Raw genomic sequence first — 20,860 nt, forward strand, 5'->3', positions numbered from 1 at the left:
TAAAAATAAATCCAAATGAATAAAAATGGCTTAGAGTCAACTCCAGTTTAGAGACAATAAAGCTCCACTCCCAGTGCAGAAGAAGAGAAATAGACATTTCAGTGTCTAAACTCGTAATCTTAAACTAGAGGGCGTGCAGATTTATCATTCAACAGTGCCCTGGGCTTGCCTCTTCTAGGTTGCATTCATGTGAAATTCCCATGGATGAAGGCAAAAATTACTCAAAATTATAGTTTACTTAGACTCATAGTAGCAGCCACAGCTCCAGGAGCAGAGATGTTAGGTGTAACAGTGACTGAAGAAAGATCACAGTTTGAATAATGCATTCCCACTGTCTGTTCCCTATAGGAGAAGCTCTGCTGCCACCCCACTGAAACCTGGGGGTTCAGGGAGTTAGATTCAGCCTAAATCCTGTACAGCTGGTAATCCCTGTGCCCCCTGCTGTGCCTTAAACTCCTCTTTAAGGGACAGAAACACGGACTGGTCTCTCTCTGCAAAGGGAACTCGTGCATGGTCACTGTGATCTAAGGAAACACCTTCAATAACCCACAAACGCTCTTTGCACATTGTGTCTGAGATCAGCACTCCCTGAAAACATTGCAATTTTTTTGTATTCTGGACAATATTTGCCTTTGGAGTTTGTTTGATGCCATCCCTGTGTTCTACACATTCACGTCTTAGCAGATTTTTAATAATAGCTCCAGTTAAAAGTGTATTTATAGAATAACTATACAAAAATCCCTCTCGTGTATCATGTTTTTTAAGTGAAGCAGCAAAATATTCTGAGTGTGGCACTGTCTATTCATGAAGTTTGTATTCAAGCTGATATTGATGGAAGTTACAAAAACAAGCCATTTTTTACCAGTTTGGATGTTCCACCTGCTACGTCTGCAAGAAGTTGCCTGTTTCAGACAGTAAAACCATTCCCTTGTTTACGTTGATACAATTCAGAAAAAAACCCCAGTGAAACACTAGTGAAACAAAGATAAGCAAAAAAGAGATTCCATCCTTGAGCTTAAGCACAGGCTGCCTGCACCACAGTGAGGACTATACATCATGAATTATTAAAGCCAGAAAAATTTCCAGTAAAAATTGTTAACTCTCTGCCTAAATGCATTTCATTCAAAGATGAAATTATTCCTTAGCATGGCAACTTTTCTGAAGTGGTCTATTCCATATGTAGAACATTTCTCTTTTGAGAGGGTGTTAGCAGTATCTTCATGTTTTCCTGTTAGCCCTGCCTTTCAATATGAAGAGGTGTCTCTGTCACAGAGGAGATAGTAGGCAAAGAATTGCTCTCTAGCATGTCAAATGTCTGCCAAGAGTTTGCACGAGGTGGAAATGACACTGTTTTACACATCAAGCTAAAAAAATAGGGGCTCTCTAAACTCGGTGTACAGGGGCAGGTGCCCTTTGGATCAACAGGTCAAGAGAGCACTTCCCACAGTGGCCAGAAACTCTGCTTTCTGAAAACAATGCCACTGCAATGCTTACTCAAGTGACAACCCCAACAAGAGGATTAGCAGGAGGAACAGGGGGTGTAGAGGCAGCTTACTAACATGGAGCATTTTAAAATCTTGATTTATTTCTGCTGTTTGCCAATCTTTTTCTCTCTTTTTTTTTTTTTTTTTTTTTTTTGTCCAGACAGCATACCCATAGAGCATGCATTTATTTTATTTTGTTGTCAGTTAAAAAATATGGGAATTCTAAGAATTTAATCCCTCCAGCCTTTCTATCCAGTCATTTCCACCATACATAACAAAAACACCAAATTAGCCCCAAGCAAATTCATGCCTTCCTAGCAAATAAAATACATCGATGTTGACAAAAAATGAGCATTCCTATGGCGAATATTTGTCACTTAGCTCTTATTTTGGTTTTAGAGACTTCAGCTGGACTAATCATGTCTAAGGCAAATGAAACAACTTTTTATAAGGCAAAACGCTGGAAGTATACAACAAATGATATTTCAGGCTACACAACTGTCTGCTCAAACAAGAGAAAGAAATCTTTCTTCTTTGCACCCTTGCACAGCAGCAGCTGGAATCTAGTTCTGGACTGGCAGCTGGAATCTAGTTCTGGACTGGCAGCTCCTGCCTTCTCACCCCACAGACTTGCTGTGAGCAACCCTGCAGACTGGTAGATGAAAAAGAGGTACAGTATTACTGTGTCTCCAACAAATACACTGCATCCAAGCTGGTTTTGAGGAATGAACATTGAGCAAGTCAAGAGACTTGCCCCACACTGTTTAGCACAACTCAGAGTGGGCCTCACCTTTCCAGGACCGAAGCCACCCAACCTCAAACCGAGGAGAAAGCCGTAGTCTGTGGAGACGTGCAGATGAAATTGCTTTGGAGGATCTCTGGGGAGCTGTGCTCCCCACCCCTCTCCACCCAACCCTGGTGTGGGCATTCAGACCCACATCTGCTGCACAGATAGGGCAAACCCCAGTCAGAAATCCCAGCTCTGGGATTCTCCTTTTGCCACCAGCAGCTCTGGTAACACCATTTCACGGGGAAAGGAGCTTCGTGGCAGGTTTGCAGACAGGAAGGCCAGCCAAACCCTCTGTTCCACCCTGGAGGAAACAGACCAACAAAAGGCTACAGTGGCTCCAGAAAGAAAACCTCTGTATTAAAAGCCAAATAATGCGGAGCTACAATAATAAATACACACTATCTCAACCAGGAAATTAAGTGTGAAAGGTTCATTAAAGTTCAGCTTCAGCAGTAACAATATATATACCACATCGCTTCTCCATTCTGTCAAAGAGAGAGATATCCCTTTCTGTCCATAAAGGAAAAACCGGTTCAAACCATACCCTATACAAAAACGCTACTCTGACAACAAATGCAGCCGAATAGGAGGGTCTTTGATTTCCTCCATAGAATTTTTAGCGGGGCTTTTTCTTGCCTTTTTTTTTTTTTTCCTGGGGAGGGGAGTTGTTTGGTGGGTTGGTTTTTTTTTTTTTTTTAGGTTTTTTTTTTTTTTTTGTTTTTTTTTTTTTTTTTTTTTTTTACTAAAAGGTTCGTTTAAAACGGGTATTAAAGATATAAAACGCGCACATATGATTCGGTCCCCTCGGGGCCGCTGCCCTCGGGGCCGGGCCGGGCCGGGCGCGGAGGCGGCCCCACGTCCCGCCGCGCACCTGTGGCACGCTGCAAGCAAGAAAAACGCGACAGAGTCCGTCCCGCGTCCCTCCACGGCACAGGACGAAGAGCAGGGGGTCACCGACAGAGGCTACTTGGCGGCGGCGGCGGTGGCGGTGCTGGCGGCGGTGCCGCGGCGCTGCTCCATGCCGTTGGGCAGGAACCCCGCGATGATGGGCACGGGCCAGATGAGGGCGGCCACGCTCCACACGATGATGACCAGAGTCATGAAACACGCCACCAAGGTGGACTCGATGGGCTTGCGGTTCATCCGCCAGCCCGGCTCGCCCTTCAGCTCCTCCAGGCTGAAATCCAGGCAGCAGAAATTCAGCGGCTCCCCTTGCAGCCAGTACTGGCCGGGCTCGGCCGCTGGCGGGTAGGAAAGCGAGGAGGAGGAGGAGGCGGCGGCGGCAGCGGGGGGCTGTGGCTGTGGCTGTGGCTGGGGCGCGGTGCCCCGCAGCCGCCCGACCCGCCTGCTCCGCACCCAGCTGCAGCCCACGCAGAGGCGCAAGTCCTGCTGGGCGCCGCCGGCCGCCAGCCCCAGGTGCTCGATGAGCAGCGGCGGCCCCACGCGGTGGAAGGCGGCGGAGAAGAAGGCTCGCCCGTGGCTGTTGGTGGAGAAGAGCAGGAGGTCGCACTGGATGCCCAGCGGGCGGCTCCAGCGCACCAGCAGCGAGCTCAGCATCTGCCGCTGCACGCTGATGTTGCAGTGCGGGTCCTCGGCGGGCTGCGGCTGCCCCTGCGGCTGGGGACGCTGCTGATGCTCCTGCCTCGGCTGCTCCTGCTCCTGCCCGGACGTGGTGGGAGCGGAAGGGAAAGGCTCTTGGCTAGGGGCAGCCGGCGTGCCCGGGCTGTCGGTGCTGCCTTCCTCCTTGCTCGCTGCCCCGTCGAGGTCCATCTCGAGGCTGGCCAAGGAGCGGGAGGAGGAGTTGGCAGGGGGCAAGAAGAGCTCCTGCTCCTGCTCCTCCTGCCCGCTGGCAGCCGGCGAGGGGCTCCAGCCCTGGCAGGGCGGCAGGCAGGCGGCCAGCAGTGCCGGGAAGAGCAGCGGCAGCATGGCATTAACTTACAGCCGGAGAGGAGGCAGAGGAGGAGGAGGAACGGGAGGCTGCATGGCGCTGCCGGCTGCCATCCGGGAAAGGAGGCACAGCGCTCTCGCCGAGCGAGCGAGAGAAAGGGAAGGAGGGTGGAGGCAGGCGAGGGGGTGGGAGCGGGGCTGGGGCTGCCGCGGCGACGAGCCGAGCGAGCCGGGAGCCTCGGTGACGGCAGCGGCTCCCCCCTTCCCCGCCTCCTCCGCCCCCGGCCCGGCCCGGCCCGGCAGCGCCCCGGCGGGAGGAGCCGAGCGGAGCCCGGCGGAGCTGGCCCGGGGCACCGCGCTCCCTGCCCCGGGGCGCGGGCCTGGGCGGCCGCCGCTCTCCCCTCAGCCGGCACCGTCCCCACACGGGGCCGTCCGCTCACAGCGTCCCCCTCAGCCGCGCCGGGCCCCCCGCGGCCATGTCCATGGGGAGAGCCGGAGCCTCCAGCTCCAGCGCCCCGTCTGACCCGCGGGGACCGCCGTGGGGACCGGCGCTCCCCCTCCTCGGTGGCTTTTCCTGGGAGGGAAAGCGGCTGGCAGCGGGCAGCGCCCTCCCGCCGCCGCCTCGGGCCGGGGCGCAGGTCCGGGAACAGCATCCAGGAACCGGCTGCACACGCTTTCACTGGACTTTCTGGGAAGGGAACGGGACGGGACAGGACTGGGGAGACGCGGAGAAAGGGATTTTAAACTCGGTGCCTGCGCTGTCCACAGCGGTGCCCTCCAAGTCCGGCCTCGGCCCCAGGATGTGCCTGGCCTTGGACCGCAGGCATCCCACCCATCCGACGGGCGCTGTCGGTCCTTGTAGCAAAGATTTAAGCGAGGAATCTGCTTACCAGCAGCCCAAAGCTCCTAAGCGCGGTAGCCGTGAGGTCTGGCTGCGTTTTTGAATCGCTACTTTACAGGCATGGTATTTATAAAGAGACCAGATAGTCAGGCTTGTTTCGTGACCCTGTGCTAGTTACAGTATTACTCTTGACAGGGTTTGAGGCTTGCTGTGTTTGACACTTGGAGCCTCGGGGAGGACCAGAGCTAATGACACAAATGCTGAGCGTTTCTTAGTCTTTACTTGGAGCAGAGGATGGGATAGAATTACATTATGCAGGCAGGCATCCAGAACTGAGACTGTTTTCTTTGTGTTTGCAGCCCTTTTTTGACAAATACAGATGCAAAAGAAGTACACTAGTCTTTCCCAAAGGATAGAATCAAAGTCCATAAGGCTCTTCTTTGAGATTGACATCGGTCCCATGTCAGACGTGTTCCCACATCCAAGTAACATGTGGATCCATTCTCACTTGGAAAATGAGTTCCTGTAATATCAGCCTCAAGTCCTTCAGGTGAATGAGGGTAGAGAGTGAATTTTAAATTTTATATTATTCAACATGAATGAAGGTAGTGAGTCAGTTTTCTTTTAAAACCTGTGCCTAAATATATCATGACAAAATCCATAATTGTTTGCCTCATATTCAAAAGATATCTGAGCAGCAAAATGTGTTTGTGTTTAGTCCCAAATTTGTCTAAAGAGTACTGGCTACCTATAGTTTGGCTTACTACAGAGAAAGATGCCTGATGAAGCGTTTAAAGCAAGCTGTCTGCTTCCAGTTCTGGGCTCATGCTCAAATGTTGCAGTACAGTTAATACCTTTCTCAGGGTCTCCCATTTTAGTGTTCTCTGATATTTTTTATTGCCTGTTGAATGCGTCTCTACGTGCTTTTCTTGATGTTGTTTGTCATGTCCACACTCCCATACATTTGTGGGGTTATAGTAGTAGTATCTGTGGGACTATGGTGGGGCCAGACCAGATTAAGAGAGGGCCAGTGTAATCCTAAAACTGTGTGGCCACTGTGTGCACAAATTACATTGCATTGGGATTTTTGGCACAAAGGACTGGAAATGAAACTAAGCCTCATAAATAAGATTTAGCTCCTGAACACTGTTGCAGTATGTGGGTGGCAAATGTTCTCAGGCAGAGCTTCAGTTCTTTTGGTTTCCACTCCCAGCATCCAATTGAATGCAGTCAGGGGTATTTGTGAAGAGATTCAAGGGGGGAAGACTTGAGCTAAGTTTCTTTTTCTGCAAGGAAGGATAACCTGCCACAGGAAATTTAAATCCATTCAGCATCATTTAGAGCTCCATAGCAAAGAGCTAAAACACAGCAGTATATTTCAGGCTGGAGATGCATGGGTGCCTCACACCTATTCCCGTTCATCAAGGAATAATTGACCAAGTGGGTGGAAGAAGCAGGAAGTTTGTTAGATCGTTGATTGAAAGGCACTGTCCAGCAGGGCCCTTTACACATACTTTATTTCTAGGTCTACCATGTATAATTAATCTCTGCATGGATCCAGTCATTCAAAGAGATAACAGCACACTTGAAAACTTTGTAAGCAGAATCATTATATAGCTCCATTCTGTTGTTTTCAGCCATAAATCTCAAAGAACAAAGTAGTTTTATGGCTGGGGAGGCTGAAGCATAAAGATATTGGGGCCAGACAAAGATGACCTAGATGTCACAGGCAGATCAGAGTGTAGGTTTTGATTCTATAGATATAACTAGAACTATAATGTGTACCATAGGTCACAGTAGCATTTGACAGTATGGTAGAGGAGGTGTGAAGTGCGTTATAATGATAAAATTTTAGAAGAGAATAATGAGGCAACAAGACAGTAGGAGTTTCATGAGACAGACTGGAGAGCTGTTGGCAGGGTGAAGACTAATAGTAAAGGATGATCAGAATCTTTGGAATTGTTTTAGTGACATTTTAACTAAGCATTTTTAACAAAGTGTTGTTTGGGAAATACTCCAAGTAAGATGAAATCAAGAACAAGTATTTCTGCCCAAGAACCCTTAAATTTACTTCTCATGAGGGTGCTGTTTCAGAGCCTCAAATCTCATTGCAGCTTGTGAAGATTGATCCTAAGCAGGTGCTGATTCCAGAAAGAAATCCGTAGTTGCATTCAAGTCAAAAGCTTGTGATGCTCAGGCAGCGTTTCTCAATTGAGCCAACTCGTGTTGTTCTGCACTGAGGAAAGGGAATAACTGTGTAACTTTTCTTGACAGAGGATATGCTTTTGGGGTTGTCATTTCTGAAAGGAGTTGCATGTGGGAGAGAAGACAGTAAAGGTAGTGGAGTACAGGGTTGGATATGCAGCTGTAACATCACAGAGATATTTTTCTGTGGAAAGACTGCTGCTGTCAATTTCCAGGGGAAAAGATGTTGGGAGCAAGTAACTATAGTGATGCACTACCAATCCCTGTAAAAGTGCCAGGTAAATAAGGAGAATTTCACAGTCAACAGCTGGAGAGGGAGGCTGGGCCAGGAGAAAGAAGTTGGTACTTGAGTGCTCTCAGAAAAAAAGGAGTTTCAATTCTGTGAAAGGAGTAGGATCAAATCATCCTGGGAATTCTTCTGAGAGATCTACTTGTTCCTAGCCGAGGAAAAATGTTTCTGTGATTCAATTTAGAAGGCTTGGTTGGCTAATGGTTTCACAGCTGATGTGGAGGGAGTCTCAGAATAATGCAAGGAAGTTATCATGTAATGTCTGTGGAATGTATCCTTTGAAGAGCCATTGATAATCAGTGGTTTGCTGGTTGAGGAAGGAGCCAAGGGATGTTTCATACTGCCCATCAAGGTGTTTCTTTGATTGTAAGTACAGTAATCAGGACTTTCACTCTACTCCTTTTTGCTAGGTATTCTTGTGGATTTGCCAGAAATTATTTGTGATGAAATACTTAAAGGCCACTGAAGCTTCTGAAATAGATAACAGAAGCTGCTTGGGCTAAGCAGCTTGCTACTGCTACATCACGTCAGAATGATTTCTCTGCAGAGAACAGAGATCATGTGCTGCACAGAACAAACCAAGGGTTTGTACCACTCTTTACCTGGATAGCAGAAGCCCACAAAGGCAGCAGCCAATTGGCGAGCAGGCCAACAACAAGGGCATAATCTCTCCAGAGAAGTCAACACATCTCTCTCAGTAAAGACACTAAGCTCATCGTTTCACAGGCGTTTCAGCACAGATTCTGCCTCTGCACCACCCTCTCAGTTAAACAGATGTCCCTGAAGCCATAAAATGACCCACGTGCAAGAGCTGGGGCACATGACTGCAATTTTAAAATAACTTTGATAATCATGCCCTATTTAATTAAAAAACTGTAAACATTTTCAGCCCAGCCTTAACCACAATCTTTATTTTAACCCAATGCAGATCACCACGCACTCCTGCAAAAAGCTGTACCTGCAGAGCTGAGGGAGTGAGGCAAGGGAAGGGGTTTGGCAGTGATGGCCAGGGCTGCTTACTGCATGTCAGATGGGCTCTGGTGGGGCTCCCATGGTCTGCAAGCCACACAGATGATGGAAGAGTGGACCAAGGGAAAGCCACCAGCAGTCAGGGCTCCTAGAAGGAGTACTGAGGAGGAGCTACCCATGGCAATTGCTACAAAGTGGAATCCATTGTAAATACGATTGCTAGAAATCAGGAAAATATTTTTCAGAGCATCAGGGGGTATCAGTAAGGTAGAGGGCCTGCTGGATGAGTGCTCTGGGAGCTTTGAGGACTGCTTACAAACTCATCTTTGGTACCCCACTAGACTGTGCGTTGTACGAGCACAGACTAAAAACACTGTTTCAGTTCTAAAGATCAGTGTGAAATATATGCAGAGAACGCTAACAGGAATGTATTAATAGACTTTCAGAACTTTTTTTGTAACGTGCTTTATATAGGTTGAGGCTTTTAGACAAACATCAAAGGGGAAAAAAGGGGGAAAAAAAGATTCTGTGGGAATGGGTATAAGAGAGTAAACAAATTTTGCACCTCCACAGCTGAATGTGTTCTTGATGTAATCACAAAATAGAATCCCCCCCACCCCATATAGGCTGGATAGGTCTAGTCTGCCCTACAAAGAGTGTTAAATGCAGTGCTTTCATGTATTCCATTTATACAATGAAGTTTTTAAGATCAGATTTAACATGAAGACTGGATTAATGTTCTTGCCTAGGTTCCTATTTGCAGGTTGATCAAAACCCTCACTCATGTGGGACTTCCTCCCAATTGAATTTCTAAAGCTAAGGCAAGACTGAGCCCTGGACTATATTTATTTTTTCTTGTAACTACTTAACTACCACGCTTGCTTATTTTATATTTTATTGGCCAGGAGCCAGACTATATTTATAACCTATTTGCCTCATATTTATCTCACCAGCCAACCTATCCAATGTTGGAGCTTGGCTGAAACTGGCAAATTTATGAGCTGATATGTTGAAAGAAAAAAAAGAATCCAAATTAAATGCTGCAGGTAGAGAGAGCAGCAATCTGGGTCATTAAAAAAAAAAACAAAACAACTCATATAGGACTAAAGGGCAATGTAAGAACTTTGATCCCACTAGATACACATTGCAGGACTCAGGTTTAGTTACTACCAGATGCTAAAGGCCATTGTAGGGTGGGTTTGACCAGGTGTCTGACTTCATGTGTTCCTAAAGCACAGATGTTCTTAATGTCTAAATGATTCCTGGGATTCTGAGCAAGCCCTGAGGTGTCATAGCCATTCTTGAAGGAAAAGAGATCCAGTAAAGCACTAGTTGTTTAATGCCAGTGCTGTGGAGGTAGCAGGAATGGAAAAACATTTGGTGTGATTACATATTAAATTGTTCTGCAAAATATTTGTACATAAAATAGCATTGCTTAATGACTATTTTATGAGTTTGCCTTTGGAAAATCTAAACATTTACTACAATAATACATTGAAAAATAGCTCCCTGGGAAGCGTTTAATTCTACAAGTACTTTATTTCCCAGCCTGTTCTGAACATGGCTCTAGGGCTTGTCTTTACTGTTATTTATCTCTGTAGAGAAAAAGAGACAGGTGAAAAAGTCTGGTATTAGTCTGCACGAAGCACATGTGGGTTTGGTGCTTGCGTCCAGTGTCGCCTCAGTACCTCAGTGGCTCTGAAATGCAGCTGTGAAATATAGAACCTTGCTTCCCTCTGAAGGCTCTTTGTGAAGCAATCCTGCTCCAGAGGAGAGGAAGACAAGCTAGTTCACAGGCCATTTGAAACTTGTTTTGTCCTACAGAAGACACACAAATGCATGACACTGTCAGTGGCAGTCTATGTCCTAAGGAACTTTTCCCAAAAATAAGTGAGAAGAAGAGAATCTGGGTTCAGGAGATCCTGTGTGCAGCTCCTTAGCCAACCTGCAGCAGCCCTGACCATCCTGTGTCTTTCTGTTACTAGCTGGTTCTTCAGTGCTCTGTGGTACAGGACAGACATTGTAAGGGAGTCTACAGCATGGACTTTACTGGTTTCACTGCAGGCTTTTGTCCCCAGCCATAAAAGAAAGTGTGGAATAAAGAAGGAAAAGTGGAGGCTGCAATCAACAAAGTGAGGGTGGGTGGAAGGATAACAAATACCAGAACTAGTATGAGGCATGATTAAATTGTGAAAGGCTTTGAAAGTGAGAACAAGGAGTTTGCATTTGGAGCAGGAAAAGAGGAGAAATGACAAGAGAACTGTGGAAAAAGAGTGATGTGCCCATGTGAATGAACAGCTCCAGATGGTGTAGCCAGAGAGGAGATTACAAAAGGGGAGATGTACAAGCCTTGGCTAGGACTTTCAGCAGCAGATGAATTGTGATACTTTGGAGATGCTGCATGAAACAAATCAGTGACATTTGAAGTACAGTAGCATCAACATCATCAGTAAAATTAGCAGTCAAAGCTAAACTCCTCTCTGCCTCCAGACAGTGTATCAACCTTAGACTGGGTCTCTCAGAGCTGCTGTAAGCTGTTGGCATGCAGAAGCGGACTGGAATTCTGAAGCAGCACACAGGTACCATTTGGTGGTCAGCAGAGCAGTTGTATGTGTGCCCCCTGTTATGTGCTTTGCTGGCTGTCCCTTTTCCAGTGAGTCACTTTGCTGTACATCAAACAGGAAAAGAGATTCATCTGCCTCAGTGAGTCAGCAGAACAGCATTAACTCTTTGTGGAAGTGTCAGTGAGTGGGGCTGAGTCATCCAAGCATACACAGCTAGCCTGATGCCCACCCATTCCTTCAGCTGGGCAGCAGTCCTGAGCTGTCACAGACAAGGTGCTAATATTGCCCATTCCACTCATCAGTCCAGCATCATTATTATTTGCAAAACAGCAGACAGTTTTGAATGTCATATTCAAAAAACTGTCAGCTGTTTCTGAGTTAGATAAGAACCAGATTTAAAAAATAAAATATTCTTAATTTCCAGGAAATTTGCTTGCTTATACAATTTATTTTCCCAGCAATGGCCACAATCGGTATGAGCCATAATTAGTCATTCAAACCTCAAGACTTACACCTTTGCTAAGCTGAAATAGCTTCATGGAAGTCAAGAGAGTCAGAGCTTTAATTCCTAACTTTTAAAGAACTTCTGTCCTAGTCCAACAAAGCCAGCATATGAACAAGGTGGCTGATTGCTTTCAGCAGGACCCTGCACTCACAAATGCCGTTCCGTATGGCATTACAGACTCATCTCTGGTGCAGGAGTAAGCAAGTAAGAACAAATTCCTGTAAGCCTGATTCATTGAACAAGCAGCAGAGGAACACCAGCTCTTCAGAGAAAAAGATTTTCTATTTTCATGCAAATGTTCCTAATGTTCTGAAGCAGAAGGAGATACTTAGAAAATATATGCAGTACAAACTGCTTGTACCCTAAGAGTTTCATATTCACTCAGCATTACCTGTGCTTCCCACGAACTAATAATCACAAGACAAGTAGGGAATACAGCCTCTGATATTTTGTGCCTGGTTCTTTCCTGAACTGACCAGGTTTAGGTGTGCCTGGATATTTATGATATCTTGGCTTGATTCTGTAAATTAAAGAGGGATGCATCTCAGCCCAAAGATTTTTATCTTAAATTAGTTTGTGGGATTTCTTGCTTAAACCATCATGTCAAATGCTACTGTTTCTAATTTACACAAGTCCATCACCCACATAATTTCAATTGCCCTTGGCTCTTTTTACTGTGTTTCTGTGAGGCACTAGAGCTGACAATTGGGTTTTTATCTTCTCATGAAGGCTGCTAAGTGGTAATCTGTTGTAACTGTATTCAGGCTCTTCTTCTCGAGCTCTAGCTATGAATGAAGGCTTTGTTTCTCTTCTCACCTATACCCATCCACTGTGCCCTAATCCTGCTGCAGTCAGCAAACTGTGCTGGTGGAACTGCCAAGGCCCCCTGGTTTCCAGGCTCTGTTATACAAATCCCAAACTCACAGTTATGAAAAGGTGACATATTCATATTTGTGCTTTTGGTTGCATCCATTGTAGTTGGATAAAATCATAGACATAAAAATAGGATTTAAAAATAATCCTCTGTATTCTTATTGCAAGACAGAAAAATTTAATTAGTCTCCATGGGATTTGCATGTGCCATGATGGCCAGGGATGCTGACACCACTGGACCACTAGAATAAAGTGGATAATCTGAGAGAGAGTTTATAATACTTTAATTAGCCTAATGCCTTATGAGAATATTATTTCCATTGTGTTTTGCTGCATATTTAAATATTGAATTAGGTTTCATCGCTTTCATAAAATACTCATTGGCTACATTTGCTTCTTCATGCCAGATCAATAGCATCTGCAAGCAGCAGGTTAGATCAAAATCTGTTTTCCCAGCTTTACTGCATATGTACAAGTGCAATGCCAGAAGAGAAAGTATTCTATTCCACAGGGCAACAGTTTGCTCAGAAATTTGATTCAGGATTACCTGACCATCCTGGTTTAGAAGTTCCTTCATTTCCTTGCTGTTAACTGGTGTTCATACTTCTGCGTTAGATTTTGATGCCTATCTCTTGACACTGATGTCTGCCAGTACACATATTCCTGCCTACAGTAAAACAGATGGCTTCTCTGTGCTACAAAGTGATAGATGTTAATCCACTGATCATGACTTCTGAAGCATCTCTGAATGGATGTCAGAGCCTTTATGTGCAGAGCAGTTTATAATATGTACAATGTAACAATATAATTTTTTAAAACCCCTTTCTAATTCTTGGACTTTCTGTTTTCAACTTTGCTGCATTATCATCCCTGTAGAGATTTTGTTTTCTGATACACTGATGTCAAATCCGGAAGGCTGGACCCTGACTCACAAGGCTGCAGAAGTTTCCCCTGGCAGCACAGGTTTTCTGCCTGCAGTATCTGAACCAATATTCCCAGTCCTTCTCTTCTATGGCTTGTACCTACCCGTTCTGAGACAGCCTAACTGGGACTCCAATATCTCTCACTGGGCAAAGTGACATGTTTTAGTTAATTTTCACTTTCTGCCAGCAGCTCTGCTCAAATGGGCCTACTGGATGGCTGGTCCTAGGAGATGAGGAGCACAGTCTCAGTCCAGAGGCATTTTTATCTCACTTCTGTTCTCCCTGCTTCTAGCCTACAAATTGGAAGACAGATTTCATATGTCGGTGGTGATAAGAAGGAAGCAGGAACGTTAAGTAAAGGTAGTTGCTTGTTAAACTGGTAATTGCATAAGGGGAAACTGAGCTCAGTGCCATATTTTAACCAAAAAAAAAAAAGTGTCTTACAGAGAAAATCATGTTATAGGAACAAAATTAGGAAGAAGTATGCAGCATTAGTGTTACTTTGACAGAAATTTTGGGTCTTATGTGGTCTGAGGAAGTGGGTATTAGGCTCTCCAGCTGTTCTCCCTGTTGTCATGTACACCAGTAGCTGGTTTTCTCTAGAGATTTTACAAATGCTGATGCTATTTTTGTCCCATAATTTTATACCTTTGAACACACATGTAAGGAACAAAGATGAGTTTCATGAACAGGACTCACTGAGGCTCTACTGATAAGTGAAAGTTATACGGTTAATTTTGTAGCATTGCTTCCTTATTCAAAATAGTGTCTTTAAGCATCAAATATTGACATGATATGGTATAAGGATTTCCCCAGTGGTAAAAGAAAATTATATAATTTAAGGAAAACTGTCCATATAACTTGAATCTGAGGCATGACTGACACAGGTGGTCTTTTGGCAGTCCTTGGAAGAAAATTGACACAAGAACTGGGGGGATTTTTGTGTCACTCTTGAAAAGAGGAGCTTGAGATATGTTTGAAAAAGGCATCTTTAAGGCAAAAAAACCCCAGTTTCAAGGCAGTAGAGCTTCTTTTGTGAAAATTCTTGTTTACTATTACTAGAGCTGGTTTAGGGTGAGGCCTCTTCCACAGGCCACTCTGACCTTAAATAAATGACTATAAAATCATTTTGAGGTAGAACTGAAAAATTAAATTCCTCAGGAAATTAAAATTCAAAAGAAATTTGTTTCCAAGCTATAGAAATATGGATTTTAAGGAGCTGGCTTACTACTGTCATGTCAATAACAGAAACTGCTTTGTGCCAGCTGTACTATCTTGATTAATTTTGCATAGACTTTTCATCAAATTAATGTCTCAAGTATCCCACATCTGCAATATCATGTTTATATATTATCTAATTATTTAGTACAAAATACAGAAGATAATACATGCAAAAGCCAATGATCAAGCAATAACACCAAAAGCTTTTTATTAAACTTAGCATTTCTACAAGATCCCAACAGAACTAAAAAGGTGAGAGGGTTGGTTACATCACTGAAAACTGAACTAGAAAGTTGCAAGTTGTCATTAAATGGTTTGATTTCAACAAAGATAAATTTTGTACCAACTTTACAGGCCATGCCTTTGGCTCATTTACACACCTAACACTGCCCTGATTATCAGCTTTGTTAGAAAAATCCTTGTAGAGATTTTACATCTGGTCACTCCCAGATGGTCAGATTCTTCTAGTCCTCATAATATACAGTGTGCCAAGGCTACAAAAACGTATGGATAGGAATGCTAAGCAATTTATTCCAAAGGCCAGATTACAAGGTTTACATCAACATTACCTATTGGTTTTGATAGATTTCTGATTAAGACAGGAGAGTGGAGAGGTCTGAGACCACAAATTCATTTGCAGTATGGCCAGGCACCTGCTGAAATAATGGTGTTCTCTGTGATTTCAGAAGTAATTTTTTGGGTCATGTTTTTCAGCTACTAGAAACTGCTTTTGAAGTCAAATCCCTTCAAAAAGTATTTCTTTCACAAAAAGTATTTACTCCTGTGTCCCACAGGGACTGTCAGAACTAAATGAAGATCTCCAGGGGCTCACCACTGAAGTTGATCACTGTTTATGTAAATGCTATACCTGTAGTATGACTGCACCTGGATCCATTCAGCTCTCTTCAAAGGACTTACAAGAGGTACTAGAAAAATATATGGATGATAACTTTGGCAGTGCTCTTATACATTGGTAGCCCATGAAACTATTCCAAGAGTTGAATGCCTATACCTGAGGCAGAAGGGCCCCAAAAGTAACATACACTTATATCTGTATTGTTTACAGATAACATTATGTTCATATGAAAGCTTATTTTCATTTTCCTGTGAGTTTTCTATAAAAGCCATGCTGAAACTGAGCAATGCACTGAGAAATTTTGAAGCTCATTGTAACAACTGAGCTCTGAATGGGAGGCAGTTCCTGGCCCTCTGTATTCTGTCCCCAGTGGGGTTTAGTGATGACCCTGGAAAGGTCAGAAAAGGTCCTGGAGTGAATCCTAATCCTTTGAGCAACCTGTCTGGTAACTGGGCAGAATAGGATACCTCATTCTGCCACTTCTTCCTTCATCTTCAACCTGTCATGGCAAACATCTGGGATTATGTCCTGCATTTTGCTCTATGCAAGCAAGAGCAGCTAAGCACAGAATAGGCAAATTAGAAGGGACCACTGGACCACTTTGTCCAACCCTCTGCTCTAATCTGGATCATCTAGAGCAGCTTGCTCAGGGCCATGTCTGGTCAGGTCTTTAATGCCTCTGAGGATGGAGATTCCACAGCCTCTCTGGGCAACCTGTGCCAGTCTTTTACCATCTACACTTAGATGGAATTTCCTTTATTTCAGCATGTGCATATTGCCTCTTGTCTTTAACTGTCCTTTAACTGAGCTTCAACTGAGTGGATGTCACTACAGCACCTAGCACAAGGACAGCTAGTTTTGGGGGTGCCTTTGGGTGCTTCTGTAGCCCCAAAATCCTCCACAGAGAAACAGCAGCAACAGTCATGCGAGATTTCTCTCCCCAACAATTCCCAGAGGGTTCCTGTGCTTTTTTGATTAAATGGAATAAATAATTCATTTGACACCGTAGCCATTGCTCAGGATGAGCTCAGTGCTGATGGGGTGGGAGCATCACCACACAGGAGCAGTGTGAGTCTCCTTGGGTGCTGGAGCTCCTTCCGTGCAGCCAGAGGGGAGGGAAAGACAAAGTGAGCAACAATTCATACCTTTGTGGGGCAGGAGACCTTCTGCTGGACACCTGCACCCCACTTTGGGAGCTGGAGGCTCTGCAGAGTGTGGAGGGGCAGGCTCAGTATTCTTCTCTCTCCGTCCTTTGCCTGAAGTTTGCCATAAAGGTGAAACTGAGCCTCATTTGTCAGGAAAGAATGAAATGATCCCTAAGGTTACCAAAGCACTCAGAGGCCCTTTGGGAAGAAAAGTGCTACGTAAATAGAAGCTGATTCCTACAGGTTATTAATAGATGTATCTGCAAAAGTAATGTGAAAACTACAAAGGAAGGATCATTCTGAATTAAATTACCATAATTTTTTTCATTGCTGCCTCTTTTCAGGAGACCTGCATTATACTGCCAACAATGACAGGTTTGAATAAGAGACAGGGTTTGTGTGGGCCAGAGGTGGGAACGGAGAAGGAGACTAATTATATCTTTTTTTAACCTTTGTATGCAGCTGGGCAGGATAAAAATGAATTATGCAATCAGCAGCTGAGCTGTTATCCCAGTGGAGGCTGCAAAATGTTTCCCAGGTCATCTAGAACATGATCTAACCTGTCCCATTTCTTCTGGAACTAGCCACTTTACAAGTCATTAAATAAAATTGGTGTTTTCTGCATGCTTCACCTAAAGGTCATGTAATTATCCTATGGACAAACCAAAACAATTTTTTCTTACAAGCTCTTACCTCAGCAATGCAGAGGGTGAAGAGCAAGCACTGATGTGGTCTGGGAGAGCTAGAAGCAGCACTCTTCAGTGCACCTTTGGAACCCACGTTTAACAGACTAAAGATGATGGCACTGCATTTACAGTCACTCAGATGTATAATTGGAAGACTTTTGTGTGGCCCTTATTCCAATTTTAATGCATGCTTTGATGTGAAGCTTTGTTCAAAAGTGAGAAATGGATGGAAAGGTGTAGAGGAGCCTTTAATGCCTGTAATATCAGCAAAGTAGCAGGTGTCTGACCAAACTTTCTTTGCAGGCAGAAATTATGGAGAAATGGAGGAATATGTTCCCATGAAGTAAGAACTCTCTCTTCTCTCTGCTCCTTGACTTTCCTGCCCAAAATTCCATTCAAACTACAATTTAATCTAACTGGTCTATTTCTGATATGCTGTAGCTTTACCACCTTAAAGGGGGTCTGGCATGAATTGGAGGATATCCCAAGCAAAGAATTTGACTCTCCGGTTTTGAATTCTTGCAAACTCTATTCACACCATTTTGTAGCATCAAAACTCTGGGTCTGTGCCCCACAACAAATTAAAACTGTGTGAAACAAAGGGCTTGTTATGAAAGATCTTTTATATGTTACTCTGCAACACTTCAGCCTTATCAGACTTGAACTCTGGAGGCTAAATGAAGTGTCTTTGAGAATCTGAACCCAAATTTTGCCACGTTTTGTATCAGTTTTCCTAGTTCTAATTTGGTCCAGTATAATATTTATTAAGAGTGATCCAGGACACTAAAAGGCTTTAAGACTTGCAGCTTTACCAATTTACCAAATTAGTAAATTTGAATTCTTTAAATTCTTGAACCAAATTCAAGAATTTTGGCTACTTCTTTTTATTTACACTCTTTTTTCCCCTCAAGGAAATAGCATCAATTATGGCTGTGTTTTGAAAAGAGAGTAAAGAATATGATGTATTTTTTTTATTATTGACTTACAGAAAAGGGCAATATATCACAGCAATAGCTGTGCCTGATGGTGTAGAAAAGGCTCTGATAGCTTAAATCTTCCTGTGGATAATCTGATACCTCAAAGATGAGTTCATGCCATTTCTTTGTCTTAAGTAGTGTAAAAAAAGAAAAAATGAGTGGAAATACTGTACTGAATACATTACAACAGAAATTCTGTTCCTGGAAGCTCACATTTTACTGAACTGAGATTTTCCCCCATTCTTCCCTTATATAATTTGTGGCCTTTTTGGTATTTGCTGTCAAGACCCTGTGACTCTGCAACTATTTAAACTCTTAAATGCTAGGTAACATACTGGCAGCTGTATGACTGAATGCATCCTCACTAAACTGCAAATAATGACCCAATTAAGCAGTAGCCTGTTGCCAGTATGTATAAAAAAGACCAAGTCAGTTTTTGTATATCATCCCAGTGCAGCAGATTTGTTGATAATTTGTATATAGTGTAAAACACCAATGCTTGTGTTAGCAATTTCCCAGTCCTAATATCACTGTTGCTTCTCCAGAGGTATCTGTCATTCACTTGTCATCCACCTGCTGACATGGCTTTCAGAAAAGTCTTTTCTGGAGCTCTCATCTGTACACACAAGCATCAATCACAGTGGAGAGCAGTCTACATCACCCACATCATCTGGATTTGGGCTTTAGGCAGTTTGTGCCCTCCTAGCATGTTTAGTACAGTGAGATGAATATGAATGGAACTCCTGAGCTTGTGAAGATCCAGGAGGTTAAATACCTATAGTTCATCAGACCTGTCAGACCAAGCAAGTGAATATAATCCAGTGCTGCACTCTTTTATGGCACCTTGTGAGAAATGAGGTCAACATTTTAGTTTCTGTTTTCTAAACCCCCTTATTAGGCCATTCTTGCTTCAAAATCAAATTGGCAATGTTCTGCTGGATGTGGAACCAGTAAGCCTGAAGGGATGGGAGGGCTTGATAATGCAAATACATCCTCATGACATGAAGGGACTCGCAGGTGTGTGCTGCACATCCGTGGCCTCTAACACATTAATTCCCAGGCAAAGGAAGAACCATGCAATAAGCACTTATCACAAACATAATCATGACTGCCCAAAAGGAGCAAACTTTATATAAGCAGAAGGAATCAATTTAGGAATCGGCATCCCATCTTGAATGGCCTGGAAAGTTATCAGCAATCCTGCCCCAGCAGAGAAGACTTCTGATGGTTTGTATGAGCTATGAAGAAGCAGATGATAGCAGCAAAGCAGATTTAGGACAGAAATCTCTGGAAACATTTTGAGGAACTAAAGAATTGGAACAGCATTTGGCATTCAAGAAAGAAAGAAAGCAGCTGTTGCCTCACATATATTTATTTAATTTCTTCAGGGTCTTTTGGGTAGAAGTTTACTGATGGCTCTGTCAAAGCAGCACTCATGATGCTGCCCATTTGCCATACCCAGACAGATGCTTGTATACCCCTGAAATATCATCTCTATTCTAGATGAAGAAAATTATTCCCAAGCAGACAAAAATTAACAAAATACATGTATTTCACATGACTTCAAGAGGAAGTTACACTGGAATTAAATCACTGGGTGCTCCTTCCAGCACGGGTGCCACCTCCAAAACCAGCTCATTCATCCCCAAGCTTGGTGTTTTCCTTGCCAGCCTGTCTCAAAAGGATAGTTTACAATGCACATGGACACGAGGCCTGGACTCCAGCTGCAAATAGCACTGTGGAGGAGGGGAAGGCCATGTAGGTGCAGCTGGATGTACATGTGGGGAAGGGGAGGAATGTCTTGCAGCTTTGCCAACAGCCACCTGATGATGTAGGGGCTGCTTGAGGACCAGCTCCACTTCTGCCAGCACCTGGAACGCTTGCCATGGCTGACAGACAGTGAGTGCTCCTGGGTTTTTCAGCAGTGCTTTTTTTTCCTCAATGGGAGGCACAATCCTGAATTTCTTCTAAAACTAAAAAATAAATATAACCCCATTTCACCATTCCAAATCAAGACAGAGAAAGCAGCACATAGCCTACGTGTGCACAGCTACCCTCTGAGGAGACAGACGTTTTCCTTTCTGGGCACCAACAGAGGCTTTGCACTTCAGCCATCTTCCCAGGCAGCATTTTTAATTAAAGTTGTAACTTATCTCAAGGAAGAATCCAGAAAATATCTGGATCTTTCTTCCTTTTGTCAATGCTCTCCCCTAGGCAAGGAGATAATGAACTAGTCCCTTCAAAATAGTGCTCACCGTGAGCTAATTTATTTTGTTATATTATTGAGCTTGAGGGTTAGTACAGACTGCAGATTTCTCCCAGAAATGACAGAATATTCTGAGATGACTGATTTGAGACCTCAGTGCCTTTAGTTTTCTGCCTGCTTGAAGCTTTGTTCCTGCTGGAGAAACAAGCACAGTGAGTCACTGGGAAGGGCACTGCAGTAATGGATTGCATGAGGGGCACACACACGCACATACACACACACACACGCACATACACACACACACACACACACACACACACACACACACACACACAGACATGAGGTCTCCCACAGGGGATGTGTTGGTCCATGAGATGACAAGAGTCACAGCATTGCAGCTGTGTTTTAGCAAGGCTCCTAGGGGCATGAAGCCCCACCA

At 44.1% G+C, this 20,860-nt stretch overlaps 1 protein-coding gene across 1 annotated transcript; it reads right to left on the reverse strand.

The window, feature by feature from the left end:
• Positions 1–3,041: 3,041 nt before the first annotated feature.
• TMEM158 (transmembrane protein 158) lies at positions 3,042–4,213 on the reverse strand. Its single transcript, XM_058818668.1, has one exon. It carries the CDS (start codon positions 4,198–4,200, stop codon positions 3,238–3,240), a length of 963 nt encoding a protein of 320 aa, XP_058674651.1. The 5' UTR covers positions 4,201–4,213; the 3' UTR covers positions 3,042–3,237.
• Between the last annotated feature and the right edge of the window lie 16,647 nt (positions 4,214–20,860).

Source organism: Ammospiza caudacuta, chromosome 1 (genome assembly GCF_027887145.1).
Source record: "Ammospiza caudacuta isolate bAmmCau1 chromosome 1, bAmmCau1.pri, whole genome shotgun sequence".
Lineage (NCBI taxonomy): Eukaryota > Metazoa > Chordata > Aves > Passeriformes > Passerellidae > Ammospiza > Ammospiza caudacuta.